This window comes from Cetorhinus maximus, chromosome 6 (genome assembly GCF_964194155.1).
Source record: "Cetorhinus maximus chromosome 6, sCetMax3.hap1.1, whole genome shotgun sequence".
Classification (NCBI taxonomy): domain Eukaryota; kingdom Metazoa; phylum Chordata; class Chondrichthyes; order Lamniformes; family Cetorhinidae; genus Cetorhinus; species Cetorhinus maximus.
Window position 1 is genome coordinate 142872439 of NC_135884.1, and position 22200 is coordinate 142894638.

A 22200-nucleotide genomic window follows, 5' to 3' on the forward strand; every position below is an offset into this window, starting at 1 on the left:
CAGCTCCCGCCTCCCCTATTCGCTTATTGGCTCAGTTCGGATGCACCCGCCCTTTTCTCGAACGCCTATTGGAGGTATCTATTTGACAGGCACTGGAATGGGATTATCTGAATGGTCCGTTCCCTTGTCAATCACAAACAAATTGTTACTTCCTGCCATGCAGTTACACAAGGTTCTGAGAACAGCTGGAGATAGAAGGTGAGTGCTGTAGAGCTAATACATTAAACCATGGGAGTTAGAAGTAAACTCGTCCTAAAATGACTAGAAGTTATAAATGAAATTAGACGCTGAAAACTTAAGGCACCAGGAATTATAGGTGTAAATGCAGAAATTAATGTATTTCTACCTGTATGACCTGAGTTCTGTCTAGTGCTCCAGAAAGATTTTATGCAATAATTAACTGCTAATTTATCACATTGTTATGTACGGGTCGTGTATCGCGGCTGCTCCATTGACTTATGTAACAATAATAACTACACTTAGCTGTAGCTAGGTGCTAGTACTCATTGCCTCTTGAGTCAGAAGGTCATGGGGTTGTAATTTCAAACACCTTCCAGTTCAAGGTTTGGAAAGGGTTTCTGCTTTGGTTGTAATCGGGAAACTGGGTGTAAATTATGCTGATTTTATGTAGTGAATCTTATGGTTCAAGTTTCTGCCCAAGCCCATATATGCAAAATTGCAAATATAAGTTTTTCCATGAACTGGTACAATCAGTTGGTGTGATAGAATAACAGTTTTTTTATGTATTTAAGAATGGTAACCTCATGCAATTTTTTTTTGTTCTCAGGATGTGGGTGTTGCTGGCTAGGCCAGCTTTGAAACCCATCCCTAATTGCCTTTGAGAAGGTGGTGGTGATCTGCCACCTTGAACTGCTGCAGCCTGTGGTGTAGGTGCATGCACAGTGCTGTTAGGAAGGGAGTTCCAGGATTTTGACCCAGTGACAGTGGAGGAACAGTGATATTCTAGTTCCATGTCAGAACGGTGTGAGACTTGAAGGGGAGCTTCCAGGTGATGGTGTTCTTGTGTGCCTTCTGCCCTTGTCCTTCCAGTGGTAGAGGTTGTAGGTTTGGAAAGTGCAAAGTAGTCTTGGTGAGTTGCTGCAGTGCATCTTGTAGATGGTACACTCTGCTGCTACTGTGTGTTGGTGGTGGAGGATGTGAATGTTTAAGGTGGCGGATGGACTGCCAATCAATTGGGAGATCTTGGATGGTGTCAAGCTTTTTGAATGTTGGAGCTGCACTCATCCAGGTATTCCATCACACTCCTGACTTGTGCTTTGTAGATGGTCGACAGGCTTTGGGGAGTCAGGAGGTTAGTTACATTCCACATAATTCCCAGCCTCCGACCTGCTCTTGTAGCCACGGTATTTATATGGCTGGTCCAGTTCAGTTTCTGGTCTTGGGGTAACCCCCAAGATGTTGATTGTAGGAGATTCAGTGATGGTAATGTCAGCAAATACCAAGGGGAGATGGTCATTGTTGGCACTTGCATGACTTGGATGTTCCTTGCTATTTATCAGCCCAAACCTGAATGTTGTCCAGGTCTTGTTGCACGTGCGCATGACTGCTTCAGTATCTGAGGAGTTGCAGATGGTGCTGAATACTGTTCAATAAGCAGTGAACATCCCCACTTTTTACCCCTTATGATGGAGGGAAACTTGTTGATGAGCAGCTGAAGATGATTGAGGAGTGTCTGCAGTGATGCCCTTGAACTGAGTTGATGGCCTCCAACAACCACACCTATCTTCCTTGTGCTTGGAATGACTCCAACCAGTGGAGAGTTCTCCCCCTGATTCCCATTCACTTCAGTTTTGCTAGGGCTCCTCAATGCCACACGTGGTCAAATGCTGCCTTTATGTCAAGGGCAGTTACTCTCACCTCACCACTGGAATTCCACTCCTTTGTCCATGTTTGGACCGAGGCTATAATGAGGGGCGGCGGTGGTATGGCCCTGACTGAACTCAGTGAACATCAGTGAGCATGTTACTGCTGAGTAAGTGAAAGGGAGTTCGAGCACCATCTGATCTCGCAGCAACCACACGAGACCTAAGCTTCTTTCACCGGTTTTATTCAAGCATGCAGGGAAGAATGTATCCATACAATATGGGTGCAAACTCCCCGAATGATTACATTCCCTTGCAGTTATACTTTTCCCTTAACCTACTCTATTTGCATGCACCAATGATCAATGTCTACATGTTTTAACCTCGTTACAGGACCCAATCATTTACACACACACAATTAGTTTATTAGTTCTATTCTATTATCTTTGAGGCACTCATACATGATTATATTATCCACTGCTATTCAATGTATACACACAGACCTTGACTCTTATCTGGTCCAGACTATGACTTGTGGTTTATCAAAAGCTAACTCTTTGTCCATAAGACATAGGAGCAGAAATTAGGCCATTCAGCCCATCGAGTCTGCTCCGCCATTCGATCATGGCTGATAAGTTTCTCAACCCCATTCTCCCGCCTTCTCCCCGTAACCTTTTATCCCCTTACCAATCAAGAACCTATCTATCTCGGTCTTAAATACGCTCAATGACCTGGCCTCCACAGCCTTTTGTGGCAATGAATTTCATAGATTCACCACTCTCTGGCTAAAGAAGTTTCTCCTCATCTCTGTTCTAAAAGGTCTTCCCTTTACTCTGAGGCTGTGCCCTCAGGTCCTAGTCTCTCCTACTAATGGAAACATCTTCCCCACGTCCACTCTATCCAGGCCTTTCAGCATTCTGTAAGTTTCAATCAGATCCCCCCTCATCCTTCTAAACTTCATCGAATATAGACCCAGAGTCCTCAAATGTTCCTCATATATTAAGCCTTTCATTCCTGGGATCGTTCTCGTGAACCTCCTCTGGACCCTCTCCAGGGCCAGCACATCCTTCCTGAGATACGGGGCCCAAAATTGCTCACAATGTTCTAAATATGGTCTGACCAGAGCCTTATAAAGCCTCAGCAGCACATCCCTGCTTTTATATAAAAAAGATTGTATTTGGTTTTTAACCCTTTCACCTCCCCCTTCAGTCCCCCCTTTTGGCCCTTGGCAAGGCCCAAGGTGGCCAATTACCGGCGTTGAGAGTTCCTTCTTTGTCCTTCGGATGGCCAGTCTTCCAGACTTCTGGAGGAATCCTAAACTGCCGAGCTATATAAACTGATCTCTCCTCTAGTCCCTTTAACCCCTTTTCCCCATGCGTACGGTGGACATTGGAACATGTCTTTGGAATATTATGCGGTTACCCTTTAAGATTCTCTGTTAATAGTAACATGCAGGCAAATGATCCAAACCAATACCGCTAGGCTGAAGATCGTCATTGCTATTCGGAGGATCTCCCACCAATTGATCAAGCGCAATGAGGTAGCACAGGCTGAGGCAGACCCAGCTAACTTAGTTGCAGATTTAATGGACAGGTCTACCTGGACGAGTCCCCTCCTAACTTGGTCCTTGGATGTGTGAGTGTATTGATGTGCTAGGTTTGTGGCCTGTATCATGGCCAATTGTGCTGTCTTGTCTGGGGTCTCATTGGTAAATTCTGTATCATCCCACCAGGGACTAAATGTGTATCCTGTTGTTTGTCCTGGTAGGTGGAAGTTTCCTAATGTAAGGGAGTCAGTGATTTGTATACAAAAACTGGAGCTTACTGAACACCTTAGACCTCCAAAAACCATTTCGTCTTCACTGGTCATAAAACACCATTGTGTCGGGGACATTTGGACTGCCTTGAAGGCTTCCTGGATGGGAGACATCTCGAGGATAATTCTGTTGTTGTTAGTCAGGGGCTCTAGGGTACAGCAAGGACACACAACGTAACTTTGTGATTCTGTACAAACAGTCCTTGGTACTCATCCAAATTGAGGAGTTAACGTAGGCGAGGTACCCATGGGATCCTGCTCTGTAAACCCACCCAACTCTCTCTACCCCCAGGGATTCGAATCGATAGCTATCGTGGAAGGAGGTTTTCGAGTAGTACTCTTGGGGCATTGTCATTAGGAATTTAATCACCCCATCCTCTCCTCCACTCTGGGGTTGGGTGACTACAAGCTCTTGTCGTTCCGGTTGCAGGTTTATTAGATTCATTTGGGATATTGACTCAAACACATGTCCAGGGACAGTCCCAAACCTGATGTCTTCTATATCTGATTTTATCCCTTCAGTTAAATCTCAGGCCAACATGTCGCACGCCCTTCCCTGACTTTGAGTCAGCAATGTCAATGAGCCCTTGTGTGGAGATGTCCAGGGTTTCCAATAGCCCCTCCACTTATATACTAATAGCTGTTAAAGCATATTCTGTCCCATATGCGTTATACCGCAGTCCTTTGGCTGCTTCAGTAGCTATTTGTGACAAATAATTATTTAATTCATAGAACTAAGCAGAGTTTACCATTGAATTTGCACTTCCAAAGAGATCTCCTATATCCCCCAACAGGCTCCTTATCCCTCTTCCCTGCTTTCTTGCCCCTGGGGTAATTCGAGCCATGTAATCCCCAATGATCTGTTCTAACCAATATTTAGCCCGCTTAATCGAGTTTCGGTGATTTCTACAAGGTCCCTGTAAGGCCGTTGCTAAACCTGTGAGATTGTACGTCACCTCCAGTAATGTCATGCAACAGGGGCTTGGCCTTTCTGATCCTAACTACTCTGTCTGGAAGGGGGTTTGTCATCTTAGGGCAACTGGTTGGCTTTTGATATCCACAAGTACTCGGTTTAAAACATTACGTATCATAACAATCATGTAAACTATTACATGTTTATATGTTTCTTGACAGTATTGTCCCTCAAGACCAGGTTCCCAAACGAAGGGAGGTAGGTTTGTCCATCCGGCGATCGTATTAATCTCTTGATACACCCAAATGTTTGTTGGAGAAAAACTGGTAGGGGGCACAGGCGTTCCATATCCCCCATACCACCAACCCAGTCCAGTCATTCTGTCATAAATCCCAGTTATTGTTACTCCACCACTCGTGTCTGTGCTTATGCTCTGAGATAATACTGGGCGAGTGTATCCTGCTGGGTTGTATCCTCAAGTGTGCATTTGCCATCTTATCGTTGTCCTTGCCCTTGGGTAGGTACCACCACCCCGTGAAGTTCCCTTTGGTACATTCGAGTGGTGTTAGCGGACCGGCTGCCCTGGTGCTGATAAATGTAAATTACTTTTATAACCTTTTGTATTGTTACGTGTGGGGTCCGGTTTCCAATTGTTATTTTGATGTGTTCGTGTAGTGACTTGATCTGTAATCCAGGTGTTGGGCTTCCTTATCCATTCCCCAATTTCTCCTCAGGGGAGTAGTACGTATTGTCCGGGGTGGAGGCAGATGTCGTTGTTGATGTTAACGGTCAGTACCTCCCATGCCAGCACTGACATGCCCACGGCCGGGATCGTAGACCTGTGGAGACATTAACATTGGCTCTCGTTGTCCGGGTTACTGCTTGGTGATTCGCCATAAATCTTTTAACTGTGTGTAATGCCTCCATTTACGCCTCATTTTCATATCTACAAATGTGCATGTATCACCTGTCATAATTACCTCGTATGGTCCATGCCACCTGGGGGCAAACCCTGTTCGCTCCGGGCTCACCTTGACCATCACCTTATTCCCCACTTGGGGGGGGTCCGATGTTGCTCTTTGGATTTGCCTGTTTCCATATCCTTAATCACCTGTCAGTCTCTGACTTCCTTCCTTAACTCATGCAATTGCTTGCTCATTTCCCTCACATAGTCTCGCACCCTTCCTTTTAGTGGTCCTACATCCCCCTCTCCTACTATGATTCCCTCGGGTAACCGCATTGCCCTCCTTGTCATTAGTTCAAATGGGGTGAACCTGGTAGTCCTGCTTGGGATAGTCCTAAGGCGCCTCAGAATATTGGGCAACACTGTTGCCCAGCTGTCCTGTGCCTCTTGAATTGCTTTTGCTATTGATGTTTTAAGTTTGGTTCATCCTTTCCACATCCCCGAGCTCTGTGGGTGGTAGGGAATGTGGAATTTCTGTTTAATCTCCATAAGTTTACACGTTTCTTTAATGACTCTTCCTGTGAAATGAGTTCCATGATCTGAATCCATCTGGGTAGACGCCCCAACTCCTTCCAGTCCACTATCTCCTGTTGCTGTCCCACGTCGGACCTCAATTCCTTAAGCTGTTGACACAACTCAACAATGCACCTTCTTATCCTATCTTTCGATGGCTCAGTATCTTCACTTCCAGTGGTGATTCTCTCTGGGAGCCGTTTAACTCTGCCTGTCATCATGGTGTTAATCCTGTGGTCTTACTTTTTGTAGCTTGCAGGCACATTAATATAGTCAGTAATACATCTATTTAGCCTTTTTCCAACTTTCCCTTTACCTGTATCCATCTTGTGGTAAATTGTTGTTAAGTATTATTTCTCCTTACCCTTCAATTACCTCAACTACAGATTCTGCATAGTTTTACCTCTAAGGTTTGTTTTTTTCCCTGACCATGATCATCCTAAGATTCTCTTGACATCAGTTTCTCTATTGTCTTGAGCGTTTGAAATGTTTCCTTACTCTTTAGGCCATATTAACTATTCTATGCTGCGCTCTCTCTCTGGTCCCAATCATCCTTCCACATATTCCCATTCTCTGTTGGTGGCCCCTGGGAGAAAGTGATCTGCCGCTGCGAGCGGCGCATCTGGACTGAGAGATTTCTGTATTAGTTTGGCTTGTTTCAGACACAGACTCGGAATGAGGTACTGTAGCTTTGTCGGATTTATTGTTTGTCTGAGCTTTCCACCGCTCCTTTAGAGGGTGTGATGAATCGCTTGGCTGCCAACCTTGCTTTTTGAGGTAACTTTAAACCTGAGGCCCTGTCTTCCATTTCAGGTGACGTAAAAGGCCCAATAGCACTATTTCGAAGAGCAGAGGAGTTCTCCCCATGTCTTGACCAACATTATCGACTGCACCAAAACGGATTACCAGGTCATCATCATCATCACCACCATCGCTGTGTGGTAGCATAGATGCCACATTTCTCTACAGTAGAGCAGGTGGCCATATTTCAGAAGTAGTTCTTTGGCTGTAAAGCGCTCTGGAGCATCCAGAGGTTGTGAAAGATGCTGTATAAATTCTAGTTTTTCATTTAGAATGAATGTCTGCATGAATTGTGGCCTCCTTCTGTGCTATGCTGTAACCATTCTGTAATTGTATGTATAGATAATTGTTACTGACAGACCTCTCGTGCTATTGCTCACAGCGAGCTGGAGGAACATTTGAAGCTTGACAGGAACTGTGTGCAGCATGTGTAAAGAATTTTTAAAATATTGTGCGTTTATAATAAATGCCCAAAATTGAATCGGGGTAAGCGAGCGCTTGAGTGGGATGATTTATTTTCTTAAAGGAACAGCAGAAATTGTTCTCGTTGGAAGGAACGTTTTTGTCTTTCTGTCACCAGCCTGTCTTGCCTCACTTGTGAGTAGTATTTGCTTGAGATGGTGTAAACAGGAGCAGTTTTGCTGATAATTTACAAGTTAGTGATTATAGTAGCATGTGTGCTGATTTGTACATAAATCTGATTTTCAGATACCGGTTTTTACCCTGGCTGTCTGCATTAAGGATCCCCTTCCAAGTTAGCAAAGAATAAACCATAACCGAACATGCATCCGGATCTATCTCCGCACTTGCATACGGAGGAGTGCAACATCATCATTCAGCGTCTCAAACAGTGTCATAGAGAAGTATGAATTTAAAAACTTTTTCATTCTGAAATGTCTATTTTAATGACTTCCTAGGCACCACTGCTGATTCTTTATTTTTGGAGGGGGCAAGATTAATTCCAAATATTTTACTACTGTCTATTTTCCTTAATGGCTTTTCTAGTGATCAAATAGATCACTGCGGTTTTACACAGTTTAACACTGAGATAATCTGGAGAAAGTGGACTGACATCTTTTGCTTTGCCAAGTGAAGGTTTGTATAACTTTGTCTTAACAAATAATCCTTTGGTAGTGCAGAGCTTGAGTATTGCTTTTTTTTTTAAAAAAGACATGCTGTCAAAGCTTTTTGTCTTGCACTCAGCAGGACAGCTTGCAAGATAAACCAACAGTAAAGAGAACAACAGTTTGTATTGCATGAGAAGAGAGGGCTGGTTGGTTGGTTGGCAAGTGGACCCTGGTAGCCATTCAATACATTCATGGCTGATCTTGGTCTTGAACTCCACTCCCCTGCCCATTTCTCATATCCCTTGATTCCCTGAGACCAAAAATCTGTCTATTCCAGCCCTAAATGTATTCAATGATGGAGCATCCACAACCCTCTGGGGCAGAGAATTCCAAGGATTCACACCTTTTTGAGCGAAGATATTTCTCCTCATCTCCGCCCTGAATGACCGGCCCCTGTTATGGCACAGATGAGCCTAAATGCTAAGTTGCTCAAATCCCAGAGGGAAACTTGAGACGACTGCCTCAACTATTTTTGCAATTTGTATGCTTTGAGATGGGGGGGGGCTTTGAATTCAGTAGTAATAAGACCACTGAGCCTTATAGGTTTTTACAAAACTAGATTAAACATTTATTAAGAGAAATAATTTTAAGCAAATAACATATATGCCTACAAATTACTACTATAATAACTTCTAAATCCCCTAATTAATCTAACTCCCAGTTACATCTCTGTTAAGGCAACAGTAAAACACACAGATTTTAAAAGACCCAGGTGAAGAAACATGATACCCTGAACAATCCAATTCAAAATGAGTTTTCTTAACTTCATTCGTTGTAGACAGCAGCTTGAGACGTAGATACTGAAGGCTTTTCACAATTTTTAGATCTTAAAAGCCTGCCTTTACACACAGCCTTCTCTCCTATATACATATTTTCCCCTTTGAATGCAAATTCCCATTGTTTCACTATGCATTTGGACTTTACCTCCCTGATCATAATTTATCATAGTACTAATTTTACCAGCAATCTTGGGGAAAAACAAACACAGTTTCTGAACTTCACCTGGCTGGGTGACACATTTCACCCCTCCTTTGAAAACAATCTACTCTGGTTTATTTAAAAACGCAAATATTCTTTTACACCTTACACTCTAATCTTCCCCCATGTTTACTGACCGACTTAACATTTCAAACCTAGCTTATCTCCTAATATAGCAAAGCCTTCAGACCAGCTAACTTTAATCCAATTAAGTTACACGTGCGCGCGCGCACACTATTTTACAATAAATTCCAAAACCGTTGTATATCTTCCTGACAATCCCTTATCATGAGACTGTGACCCCGTGTTTTAGATTTCTCGACCAGCAGAAACAATTCCTCAGCACCTTCCCAATCAAACCCCTTCAGAATCTTCTATATTTCAATGAAATCACCTCTCATTCTTCTAAACTCCAGAGAATATAGGCACAATTTACTCAGCTTCTTATCATAGGGCAAACCCGTCATCCCAGGTACCAATCTAGTGAAGCATTGCTGTACTGCCTCCAAAGCAAGAACATCCTTTCTTAAATGTGGAGACCAAAGTTGCACACCGTTTTCCAGATGTGATCTCACCAAAACCCTGTACAACTCGAGCAAGACTCCTGTACTCCTATCCCCCTCGCGATAAAGGCCAACGTGCCATTTGCTTTCCTAATTGCCTGCGGCACCTGGGTGCTAACTTTCTGCTTTCCTTGTACGAGCACACCCAAGTCGCTTTGAAAATCAACACTTACTAATTTCTTGCCTTTTTAAAAAATATTCTGCTTTTCCATTCTTACAACCAAAGTGAATAACTTCACACTTCCCTACATTACACTCCGTCTGCCACCTTGTTGCCCACTCACTTAACCTGTCGGTATCTCTCTGCAGCCTCCACCCCAAAGTTTACCTTTCCACCTGTCTTTGTACCATCAGCAAACTTAAATACATTGCTCTGAAGAAGGGTCATACGGACTCGAAACGCTAACGCTGTTTCTCTCTGCATAGATGCTGCTAGACCTGCAGAGTTTTTCCAACATTTTCTGTTTTTGTTTCAGATTTCCAGCATCTGCAGTATTTTGCTTTTAAATAAGTTACTCCCTGTCTCTCTTCAGTTAAGTCATTAATGTAGATTGTAACCCAACCACCTCTTGGTTTTTACTATTAATTTCCAAGTGATGTACATGACACTTGAGTGATGGATTTAGCTAAGGAGCCACCAGCAGAGTTCACGCACCCACATCTAACCTTTAATTACTCAGCCACTTGCTGCAGTGCTGAGGCGTTAAGAAGGATCATTAAGATCTTAAATCTATTTCTCGTGTAGCATTAAATCCATGTAACTGCTAATACCTTTACCAGAACTGAGACACAAAATAATTTTTGATTTGCCTTTTATTTTCTTCAAAAATAATTATTAAGGTTTTATCCCATTCAAAAGCATCCACTTAGATTTTGGGCCCTATTTTAACTTTTCAAATTAAATGCAGTGTAGGGGACCTTAATGTCCTGTGACAGGTCATATACGATGTCATTGGCTCGTTCTGGTAGTCTTGTCAAAGTGAATTCCCTTGCCACTGCTAACTAGGTTGACCAATGTTGTGACTTGCTTTGTATCTTTTCACTTCAACAGCACAACTTCCTGAAGTTTGTAGGAAAATGTAACGATATTGATCGAGAGATGAGACGGTGCTTAGAAGTGGAGGTAAGGTGCTGTTAAAAGTTACAGATTTTGCCGTTTTGGTTGTTATTGGTACAGTACCAAAAGCTCTTTTATTTCCTCGAACACAGTGGTCCTCTTCTAGGCTTCTCCCCCGAGGGCTGTAGCCTCTTGTTTCATGCCTATTGCTGGGAAACATTTGGCTCCAGCTTGTGCCTTGATCTGTGTCTGAAGATTGAAAATTCCCTCTCTGACAGCACCTGTAAGCTGCAACTTCCTGGCATTTTGCTTAATACCTGACGACCAGCACATCAGTTGTCCTGTCTGCTCTACCGTCTCACAGAGCGATGCTGCTCATCCGCATACAGCAGGGCTTCCCAAACTCTGGGAGATGAGGAAATTTTGGAGTTGAGCTCAGACAGCAATAAAACTGGACTGATCAGACGGCATCGACCTAGGTACTGGAAATGACAACGGCAATCTCAGCCCCGAGAACCCTGCAGAGTCCTCCTCACTAACATCTGGGGGCTAGTGCCAAAATTGGGGGAGCTGTCTCATAGACTAGTCAAGCAACAGCCTGACATAGTCATCCTCACGGAATGTCCCAGACACCACCATCACCATCCCTGGGTATGTCCTGTCCCATCAGCAGGACAGACCCGGCAGAGGTGGTGGCACAGTGGTATACAGTCGGGAGGGAGTTGTCCCAGGAGCCCTAAACATCGACTCCGGACCCCATGAAGCATCGGGTCAAACACTGGTAAGGAAACCACCTGCTGATTACCACGTACCACCCTCCCTCAGCCGATGAATCAGTGCTCCTCCATGTTGAACACTGCTTGGAGGAAGCACTGAGGGTGGCAAGGGTGCAGATGTACTCTTGGTGGGGGACGTCCCTAGCCAAGCTGTTCCAGTACAGTGACAACACTGGCATCCACCTGGCTACATGGAAAATTGCCCAGGTTTGTCTTGTACACAAAAAGCAGGACAAATCTAACCCGGCCAATTACCGCCCCATCAGTTTGCTCTTGATCATCAGTAAAGTAATGGAAGGTGTCATCAACAGAGCTATCAAGCAGCACTTGCTTAGCAATAACCTGCTCGCTGACTCACAGCTCCTGACCTCATTACAGCCTTGGTTCAAACATGAACAAAAGAGCTGAACTCCCGAGGTGAGGTGAGAGTGACTGCTCTTAACATCAAGACCGCATTTGACTGAGTGTGGCATCAAGGAGCCCTAGAAAAACTGGAGTCAATGGCAATCAGGGGAAAACTCTCTTCACTGGTTGGAGTCATACCTGGCACAAAGGAAGATGGTTGTGGTTGTTGGGAGGTCAGTCATCTCGGCTCCAAGACATCACTGCAGGAGTTCAACGGTCAAACCATCTTCAGCTGCTTCATCAATGACTTTCCTTCCATCATAAGGTCAGAAGTGGGGATGTTCACTGATTGTTCAGCACCATTTGTGACTCCTCAGATACTGAAGCAGTCCATGTCCAAATGCAGCAAGACCTGGACAATATCCCGGCTTGGGCTGACAAGTGGCAAGTAACATTCATGCCATACAAGTGTCAAGCAATGACCATCATCAACAAGAGAGAATCTGACTTTCGCCCCTTGACATTCAATGGCATTACCATCACTGAATTCCCCAATATCAACATCTGGGGGTTACCATTGACCAGAAACTGAACTGGACTGGCCATATAAACACTGGCTACAAGAGCAAGTCAGAGGCTAGGAATTGTGCGATAGGTAACTCCCCTCCTGACTCCCCAAACCTGTCCACCGTCTACAAGACACAAGTCAGGAGTGTGATGGAATACTCTCCACTTGCCTGGATGAGTGCAGCTCCCACAATACCCAAGAAGCTGGACACTGTCCAGGACAAAGCAGCCGTGAGATTGGCACCACATCCACAGACATTCGCTCCCTCCACTACCGACACACAGTAGCAGCAGTGTGTACCATCTACAAGATTCACTGCAGGAATTCACCAAGGTTCCTTCGACAGCACCTTTCAAACCCATGACCACTACCATCTAGAAGGACGAGGGCAGCAGATAGATGGGAACAACAGCACCTGGAAGTTCCCCTCCAAGCCACTCACCATCCTGACTTGGAAATATATCGCTGTTCCTTCACTGTCGCTGGGTGAAAATCCTGGAACTCCCTTCCTAACTGCATTGTGGGTGTACCTACACCACATGAACTGCAGCAGTTCAAGAAGGCAGCTCACCACCACCTTCTCAAGGGCAACCAGGGATGGGCAATAAATGCTGGCCCAGCCAGCGAAGCCCACATCCCGTGAATGAATTTTTTTAAAAAAAGCTGACTGTTTTCTGATTGCAAGGCCCCTTTAAATCTTTAGCACAGACTTTTAGTATTGCTGAAAAAAGAGACATCCTATGATTGGTTGGCAAGTGAATTCTGATTCAAATTCATCTAAAGACAAGCTTAAGAAACAATCATTCCCCAAGACAATGCCTTGACTAATTAGTCGACCTGGCCGGTTTGAATTTGAACAAAGCTGGGCAGTTAACTACTCCGTGCTGCATTCTCCATGACAACACCTCTACCAATCCGAGTTCACTGGCCATCCAATTAGCACTCTTCTCGTGTTGTATAAATTGTTGTTTCTCCTGTTTTTTAAAGCTTGGTAATTTCTTGAGCTATCTGAGTGTAAGACGAGAAGGTTAGAGTATTATGTCCCTTTTTAATGCTTGGGCTTTTGCTAGGGAGCGAGACCTAATCAAGAGCTCTGAGGCCTGATTTTGCTGCTGCATAAAAAGCCTGTAAATAGGTAGGTTTTAATTTTAATTTTTTACTGAAGAGACTCATCAAATCCTCCCCTCCCACATGCAACTACTGTTTCCACCCCCCCACCCCCAGTCAACAACTAAAGCCCTTTCTTCCTCTCCCCTGCCACTCAACAGCCTGAAGCCTGCTACCCCGCTACCCCAACCACCACTCAACAACTCTCATACACTCGAGTTCTCACTCTGGGGTCACACGAAGTCTGAGCCATTGGGGTCACACCAGGAAAAGGTTTGGGAAGCGTTGGACTATCTAACTCTGACCCCCGAGCCGATGGCAGGGTAGAGCCTGGCAGGCAGTGAGTGCCAATCTCTGCGAGTAGAATTCCAGAACAAAACCCTGAATTCTGCTGGACTTGCTCAGTAACTTCTCCAGGACAGTACGTTCTCTGGCCGTTGGCACCTTTTCATTTAACTGGAATTATTATTTTTTCTCAAATTTACGGAAGGGGACGATGGGTGAGGTAGGGGGAGGGAAGAGAGAACCATTTTTTTTGTACCAGTTTTAAGAACGCTGGCATCTCATTGAGTTCTGCAGACTTGGGAACATGGGAATTGCTACCCTGGTGTAAATGAAGTTCGTCTTCTAACATTGTGACAGTCTCGCTATAAAACAAAGGCTTTTCCCTTGACAAGGCCTTAACAATTGTACAACAGACCCAGACATGACACAAGGAAAACCCTTGGTTTAGGAACTTGAAAGAAAAAAAGAACCAATTAATTCAAGATTTCCCTTTTTTAAGATTCAATTTTTGACACTTGTATTTGTTTATTTTGTTCTCCTCCCTTTTCTCCTGAAGGAGTCAATACCTTTCTTGGGTGTAGTTCACCTGGTACCTCCGGGTAGCTCACCCCAAGTGCCCAATAAAAGCCACCAGGCTCTTTCGTATCACAATTCTTTGCCTGACATCTGCGCTCTGCTCGCCAAGGGGTCAGGGGTGGGGGTGTGGTGGTGGAAAATGTTGGTCACAGGATCAGGAACCTTGGCTAATGTTCGCCTCTGTAACTGAGGAGTTCAAAGGTTGGTTATAGTGAACCTTCCCCGACTCCCACCATTTGGGGCTATTGAATAAACCGGGAAGAGAACCTAGAACCTTCCTGTTCTGGATATTTATTTATTTGCTTTCGTGGGATGTGGACATCGCTGGCAAGGCCAACATTACATTTGTTGCCCGTCTCTAATTGCTCTTGAACTGAGTGGCTTACTAGGCCAACTCAGAAGGTAGTTAAGAAGGCACATGGCTGTGGGTCAGGACCAGGATGGCAGATGCCCATCTCTAAAGGGCATTAATGAGCCTGAGCCAGATGGGGTTTATTACAACAATTGATGATGACGATGATGGTTGTCAACATTACTGAGACCAGCTTTTATAATTCAAGGTTTGTTAACTGGATTTAAACTCCATCAGCTGCTACTGTGGTGGGATTTGAACCCATGTCTCCAGTGTATTAGCCTGAGCTCCTGGATGACTAGCCCAGTGACATTACCACTACGCCACCATTCTCCCCTAAATAAGTATATCTCGGTTACTGGATAAATCAGTTCTGTTCCAAACTCTTAAAGCTTGCTCTTGTTTCCCCCTTGTCCGACAGTTGAATGCTAAGAGAGCCAAAAGCAGGGAACACGCAGCCAGGATGCAGCGCCGACTGAGTTCACCTTCCGAGTAACTTTCCTCTCAGGTGAAGCATCTGGACTTGCTGGGCTGTGAGCTCACCTCTCAAACCCGGGTGTGGCTGTCTGGGCATTTACAGAACCCGATGCCAGTTGTCGCAAATGTATTCGTTCAATATTTATGCTCGACTATTAAGTTTGTCATCTATTAAATCTTCCATAACTGGATTGTTACAAAACCTGTGATGTTTAAACCTCTGCCTACTTTGTTCCACCACAATGAAACGTGTTTCCTTAAGCCAGAAATGAGTTCCGGCACCAGACTGACCCACAACTTAGTCATGGAGCATTCTTACACTGACACCTGCTGGACATCAAGTGTTTTGCAGTGGAAGTGAGATATTTAAATTTTAGCAACTCTGAGATGACAGTGATCATCACGATTTGTTTGAAGATTTGACCGTTTCAAAAGGTAACAACTTTGGAGGTTTCAACAAGAATAAATTCACATTTTATTGTCACTTAAAAAAAAAGAAATCAATTTGCCAGCTAAGTCAGTACGATACCCACACCACAGAACAGATTGTAGAAACAGCCGGTGCCCATCCAGTTCCAATAGGTAGGCCGTGATTGATCTATAAATAACTGTCTACCCTCTTTGATTCCATGTCCCTTAATACCCTTGCCTAACAAAAATCTATCATAATTAATTTTGAAATTTTCTAATGGACTGTGGCCCTGACAGCTTTTTAAGGCCGTGTACTGCGGGTTTCCATTACCATTCATATGAAGAAGTTCATTGATGACATAAGTCCTGCACAGCCTACCTCCATTTGTGAGATTATGCTCCCCTGCTTCCCCCCCCCACCTGTTTTGGACTTTCCTACCAGAGGAAATAGTTTCTGTCCTGCCTTCACATTGAGGAAACCCCCCTCATGTTGTATGGCACTACCCACGGTGCTAAATGGGATAGATTTCAAACAGATCTAGCAACTCAAGACTGGACATCCATAAGGCGCTGTGGGCCATCAGCAGCAGAATTGTTCTCGACCACAACCTGTAACCTCATGGCCTGGCATATCCCTCACCCCACCCCCACTCTACTATTGCCATCAAGCCAGGGCATCAACCCTGGTTCAATGAAAGAGTGCGGGAGGGCATGCCAGGAGCAGCACCAGGCATACCTAAAAATTAGGTATCAACCTGATGAAACTATAGGACTTGTGTGCCAAATGGCATAAACAACAAGTGATAGACAGGGCTAAGGGATCCCACAACCAACAGATCAGATCTAAGCCCTGCAGTCCTGCCACATCCAGTCGTGAATCATGGTCGACAATTAAACGACTCGCTGGAGAGGGAGGCTCCACAAATATCCCCATCCTCAATGATGGAGGAGCCCAGCACGGGAGTGCAAAAGATAAGGCTGAAGCATTTGCTACAATCCCCAGCATCACAGATGCCAGTCTTCAGCCAATTCGATTCACTCCACATGACATCAAGAAACGGCTGAAGGCACTGGATAATGCTAAGGCTATGGGTCCTGACAGTGTTCTGGCAATAGTACTGAAGACCTGTGCTCCAGGACTTGTGCCCTAGCCAAGCTGTTCCAGCTGCAACACTGGCATCTACCACTCCATGTGGAAAATTGCCCAGGTATGTCCTGTACAAAAAGCGGGACAAATCCAACCTGGCCAATTACCACCCCCTCAGTCTACTCTCGATCGTCAGTAAATGGAAGGGGTCATCAACAGTTCTTTCAAGTGGCACTTGCCTAGCAATAACCTGCTCACTGATGCTCAGTTTGGGTTCTGCCAGGGCCACTCAGCTCCTGACCTCATTACAGCCTTGGTTCAAACATGGACAAAAGAGCTGAACTCCCGCAGTGAGGTGGGAGTGACTGCTTGACATCAAGGCTGCATTTGACCAAGTATGGCATCAAGGAGCCCTAGCAAAACTGGAGTCAATGGGAATCGGGGAAAATTCTCCACTGATTAGAGTCATACCTAGCACAAAGGAAGATGATTGCAGTCGTTAGAGGTCAGTCATCTCAGCTCCAGGACTTCACTGCAGGAGTTCCTCAGGGTAGTGTCCTAGACCCAACCACCTTCAGTTGCTTCATCAATGACCTTCCATCATAAGGTCAGAAGTGGGGATGTTCGCTGATGATTGCACAATGCTCAGCACCTTTCGCGACTCCTCAGATACTGAAGCAGTCCATGTCCAAATGCAGCAAGACCTGGACAAAATATAGGCTTGGGCTGACAAGTGGCAAGTAACATTCACACCACACAAGTGTCAGGCAATGACCATCTCCAACAAGAGAGAATCCAACCATCGTCCCTTTACGTTCAATGGCATTACCATCACTGAATCCCCCTACTATCAACATCTTGGGGGTCACCATTGACCAGAAACTGAACTGGACTAGCCATATGCATACTATAAATGGCTACAAGAGCAGGTCAGAGGCTGGGAATCCTGTGACGAGTAACTCACCTGATTCCTCAAAGCTTGTCCACCATCTACAAGGCACAGGTCAGGAGTGTTATGGAATACTCCCCACATGCCTGGATGAGTGCAGCTCCCACAACACTCAAGGAGCTTGACACTGACCACGACAAAGCAGCCCACTTGATCGGCACCACATCCACAAACATTCGCTCCCTCCACCACCGACGCAGAATAACAGCAGTGTGTACCATCTTCAAGATGCACTGCAGTGATTCACCAAGGCTCCTTAGACAGGACCTTCCAAACCCAGGATCACTACCATCTGGAAGGACAAGGGCAGCAGATAGATGGGAACACCACCACCTGGAAGTTCCCCTCCAAGTCACTCACCATCCTGACTTGGAAATATACCGCGGTTCCTTCACTTTCACTGGGTCAAAACCCTGGAACTCCCTAACAGCACTGTGGGTGTACCAGCACCACATGGACTGCAGCGGCTCAAGAAGGCAGCTCACCACCACCTTCTCAAGGGCAATTAGGGATGGGCAATAAATGCTGGCCTAGCCAGCGAAGCCCACATCCCATGAATGAATTTAAAAAAATTAGGTCACAGCTTAATTTTTTTTTATATTCAAGGGAACCTCCACATCTAAAATTTACATCCTCATAATTAACCCCTTTTAACCCTGGCAGCTAAAATGGTGACACAGGCGTTTGGAAAGCACTAGCTCCACAGGAGACCTTCTGGATCTTGATTGCATTACCTGGTGAAGGATACATGCTCTCCTTAGAAAGGATGTGATAACTCTTGTTACAACCAGGTGAGCGTAGGTGAACTGGCTCCTCTCTATTCAACCTCCTCCGCTGGCCACAACAAAGGTTTAAGTTTCTTTTTCACGAGGATATGCCTTTTCCAAATCAGAATGTATTTAACTATTTAAGCTGTGAGCAATAAGGTGCCAATCGAACAAGGTTTTCTTCAGTCAAGGAAAGAGCAAATTTATTAACCACTAAAACCGAGAAATATAATAAATAATGCACCATCAAGCATTTGGCTCTCGTGTTCATTTGGGCCCATGTTCCCGCACACACGTACGCACACACATGCACACACGCACACAGACGCACACACACACACATAGGTATCAGATAAAGGGGGAGTTAGAATCCAATAAAAATAAGTAAAAGAATATACGGTTAAATGTTCTTTGATTGTCCCTGAGGCGTAGATTTTAAACGCTGTGGCCGATTTGGGTTAGTTAGTTTCTTGGATATGGTCAGATGTAGAAGATGTTGCAATTAATATAAGAACTCGGTTCGCTGGTAGGTTTCTGCTAGAGTTGGTTTCTTGAACCAAGCGACACTCTTATTCCAAAAGAGAGAGAAGGAGAGAGAGAGAGATAGTCCTCAGTCTGTTTCCTCTGCTGAACTCTTTCTTGACACCGCCTGTGTCACTTGTCATCTCTCTCTAGTGGCTGGGCGGCCTTGCCTTGAAATACATCGCCCGTTGTGTATTTCCAAGAGGAGTGGGGTGTGTCTGTCTGTGGCAGCCATTGTTTCCATATCCAGTACTTTGCATTTTTAATGTATCCTCCTTAGACAACTACAAGTTTCGATGGGTGCCTGGATTATAGGAAGCGTCTCTCTTTTCACGCTCCCTTGAGGGTGATTGGTTGATTTCTCGCCTTCACTTTGGAATGTGGCCTTGCATTTTTAAGCAGTTTGCTCTGTCTCAGTTCAAATTGCAAAATTTCCAAGTCAGCTGAAAGCTGTAAAAACATATTTTCAAAAATAAAGGGGCAAAGCCACATAACAGCGCTTTTATGTTGAGCCTTGAACATATTATTGTGGTAATAATGCGGCAAGCGGCATCCTGTGGCACAGGTAACTGTAAAAGAAAAATAGAAGAACTTATATTTACATAGCACCTTCAAAATCATGAAAGAATTTTAGAGCAAATGAGGAGAAACCGTTTCCAGTGGCAGAAAGGCCAGTAACCCCCATCGGCACAGGCGATTGACAAAATAAACCGAGGTTAGATGGGGAGAACTGTTTTTCACGCAGTGAGTTGGTAAAAGCTGGAATGCGCTGTCTGAAAGGGTGGTGGAAGCTGATTCAACAAGAACTTTCAAAAGGAAATCAGATAGATACTTGGGTGGGAGTGGGGTAAAATTTGCAAGGGGCGTAGGGTAAGAGCAGGGGCCAACTGGATAGCTCTTTCAGGTGGCGCTCTACGGCCACCCTCCACCGCACAATTCGACAATTGCCCCAAAGCTCTTCATAGCTGGTAAATTAATTGTGAAGTGTAGACGCTGTCTTTAGGGAAATGCAGCAGCCAATTTGGGCGCAGCAAGGTTTCACAAACAGCGCTCGAACAGCACTAATCTGTGTCGATTGAGGGATGACCCTTGGCTAGGTCACCAGGAGCATCGCTTGCTCCACGTTGAATAGTGCCTTGGGCCCTTTTACATCCAGCTAAACAGGCAGACGGGATTTGGATTTAACGTCTCATCCAGAAGGCGGCATCTCCAATGCACCGCTCCCTGGATATTTGAATGAAGTGAGCACAAAATCCTGACTGTTGAACCAAGGGCCACAAGGGTGGGAGCAGCAAAGGGAAGCAGATGAAAGCATGAAATAGACCTGAAATCTTGGCCTGCTCATAAACAAAATATAAAAACCTCCCTTTCTAAATTGTCCAATTAAATGAATTGCATTAAAGATTATAATGTTTAGATGAAAATGTTGCATTCTTTAACTTGTTAGTCTTTAATGCCTTCAGTTATTGATATGGCAACCTAGACAGGATTGCTTGATTGATTGCTACAATTGTCACGTTACTTGACTTGATTAAGGTTTTGACTAGTGTTCAGAATAGGAATTCTGGCTAAACCCAGTGTGATTGATGTCAATTAGAGCTCCTTTGACTGAAACCTGACAGCCCGGCAAAGGCCAAGAACCAAAATGAGGCTTGGTAGAGTTCAGCCACCCATCAAATGTTCGAGGTTTTGTGAATAATAAAAAAGAGAATTAAAATGGAAAAATGTCCCGGCCTGTTTTAAAGAAGTTTCCACATGCTGCACATTGTTTAGGATGGCATTTTTCAGGTCATTTAATACGTGTAGAATTAGGTCAATTTGCAGAGGTTTCAATTTTCCTTTATTTTTTATTTTCTTTTCACCTCCAGTATCAATGAAGAACAGGCTTTTCAGACAGAAGGCCGCCGCTGACCACTGACCATCTTCAGCAGCCGCACATCCTCCAGAAACTCCTCCACTTCAGTCTCAGTGGTTTCCCTCTTTCAGCTCCACAGTAATAGGGTGCTACAGTCTAAGGAGCAGATTAATCCCTCTCTTTACCCATTTCAACCTCCTTAAGGGCATCAGTTTTTTTTTAATCATGGGTTTGCTACATAATACAGTACCATAAGTTCCTTCGTCAATTTAACTTCACAAATTCTTTCACACATCTGCCTCTTCCCAGCTAAAACATTGATGTTTAATGTCCTGGTATAAACAACAGAAAACAATTTCAGCGAACACATTGTCGAGTTTGCTAATGGGCATCTGGATCAGGCAGCAATGGGGACATTGTGCTGCTCTACTTTGTATGTAGAAAGCAGGCCAAGTTGAGATGCTAGTGAAGGGAGTTGGGGAGTTCTTGGTTGGGGTGCTCCAGGTTAATGTACCTTAGTGCTGCGTGTATTTCCAGAACCTTTGGCGGGGGCTCAGGCTACCCCTCCCATAGCTGAATCTGTTGGATTGTCCAGGAGGGAAGTGGTGAAGTGAGGTGGCCGAGGAAACACTCAGTCAAAAAGCTGGAGCTCCTTTGACCACACATGACTATGGTACTCTGGCATCATTCCCAGTTTGATTCCCGAGTCTGCCCAATGTCATAACACAAAAGGATACCAATCGGCACATCGAACCCATGCCAGCTCTCTGTACAGTAATCCACTCAGCCCCCTTCCCCTGCTCTATTTACATAGCGCTGTAAGTTTATTACCCTCAAGCACTCATCCAATTTACTTTTGAAATCATTCATTGTCTCTGCTTCCACTACCCTCATAAGCAACAAGTTCCAGGTCATTACCACTCACTGTTTAAATAAGTTCTTCCTTATTTCCCCCTGCATCTTTTGCCAAAACCTTAAATCTATGTCCCCTAGCCAATGGGAACAGATTTTGTTGGTCTACATTATCATTCCTAATGATGCTTTCATGGACAGATCCACATAGTAGGATGGAGCATAGAGGAAGAAGTAATGGGAGCTTGTCAGAAAGGTACAGCAATCATCATGGGAGATTTTAATCTACATATAGACTGGAAAAGTCAGATGGGCAAAAATAGCCTGGATGAGGAGTTCATAGAATGTTTCTGGGATAGCCTTTTAGAACAGCATGTTCTGAAGCCAACCAGAGAGCAGGCTATACTAGATCTAGTATTGTGCAATGAGATGGGATTAATTAATGATCTCATAGTGAAGGTGCCTCTATGTAGCAGCAACAATAATATGATTGAACTTTACTTCAGTTTGAGGGAGAGAGGAGTGAGTCTGAGACTATGTCTTTAAACTTAAATAAGGGCAATTATGAGGGCATGAAAGCAGAGCTGGCTAAAGTGAATTGGCAAATTAGGTTAAAGGATAGGTCAATGGAGATGCAGTGACAAACATTTAAGGGGATATTTCAGAATACACAGAATAGATACATTCCAACAAGTAAACTAAAGTCCAGGAGACAGA

The 22200-nt window shown here is 44.5% G+C and overlaps 1 protein-coding gene across 5 annotated transcripts in view; it reads left to right on the forward strand.

The window, feature by feature from the left end:
* cmc2 (C-x(9)-C motif containing 2) overlaps positions 1-15241 on the forward strand; it is an 88663-nt gene extending 73422 nt beyond the window's left edge. The window contains exons 1-6 of one of the 5 annotated variants that reach the window (XM_078544620.1): positions 166-198; positions 5286-5461; positions 6842-7005; positions 7538-7692; positions 10549-10620; positions 14985-15241. In XM_078544620.1, coding sequence (XP_078400746.1) covers positions 7612-7692; positions 10549-10620; positions 14985-15059 — 228 coding nt within the window. In that variant the 5' untranslated portion in view covers positions 166-198; positions 5286-5461; positions 6842-7005; positions 7538-7611 and the 3' untranslated portion in view covers positions 15060-15241. Of the gene's footprint in view, positions 1-106; positions 199-5285; positions 5462-6841; positions 7006-7537; positions 7693-10548; positions 10621-14984 lie in introns of those variants that run through there. The other 4 variants (XM_078544619.1, XM_078544621.1, XM_078544618.1 and 1 more) reach the window with 4 other exon arrangements.
* The last annotated feature ends 6959 nt before the right edge of the window (positions 15242-22200 follow it).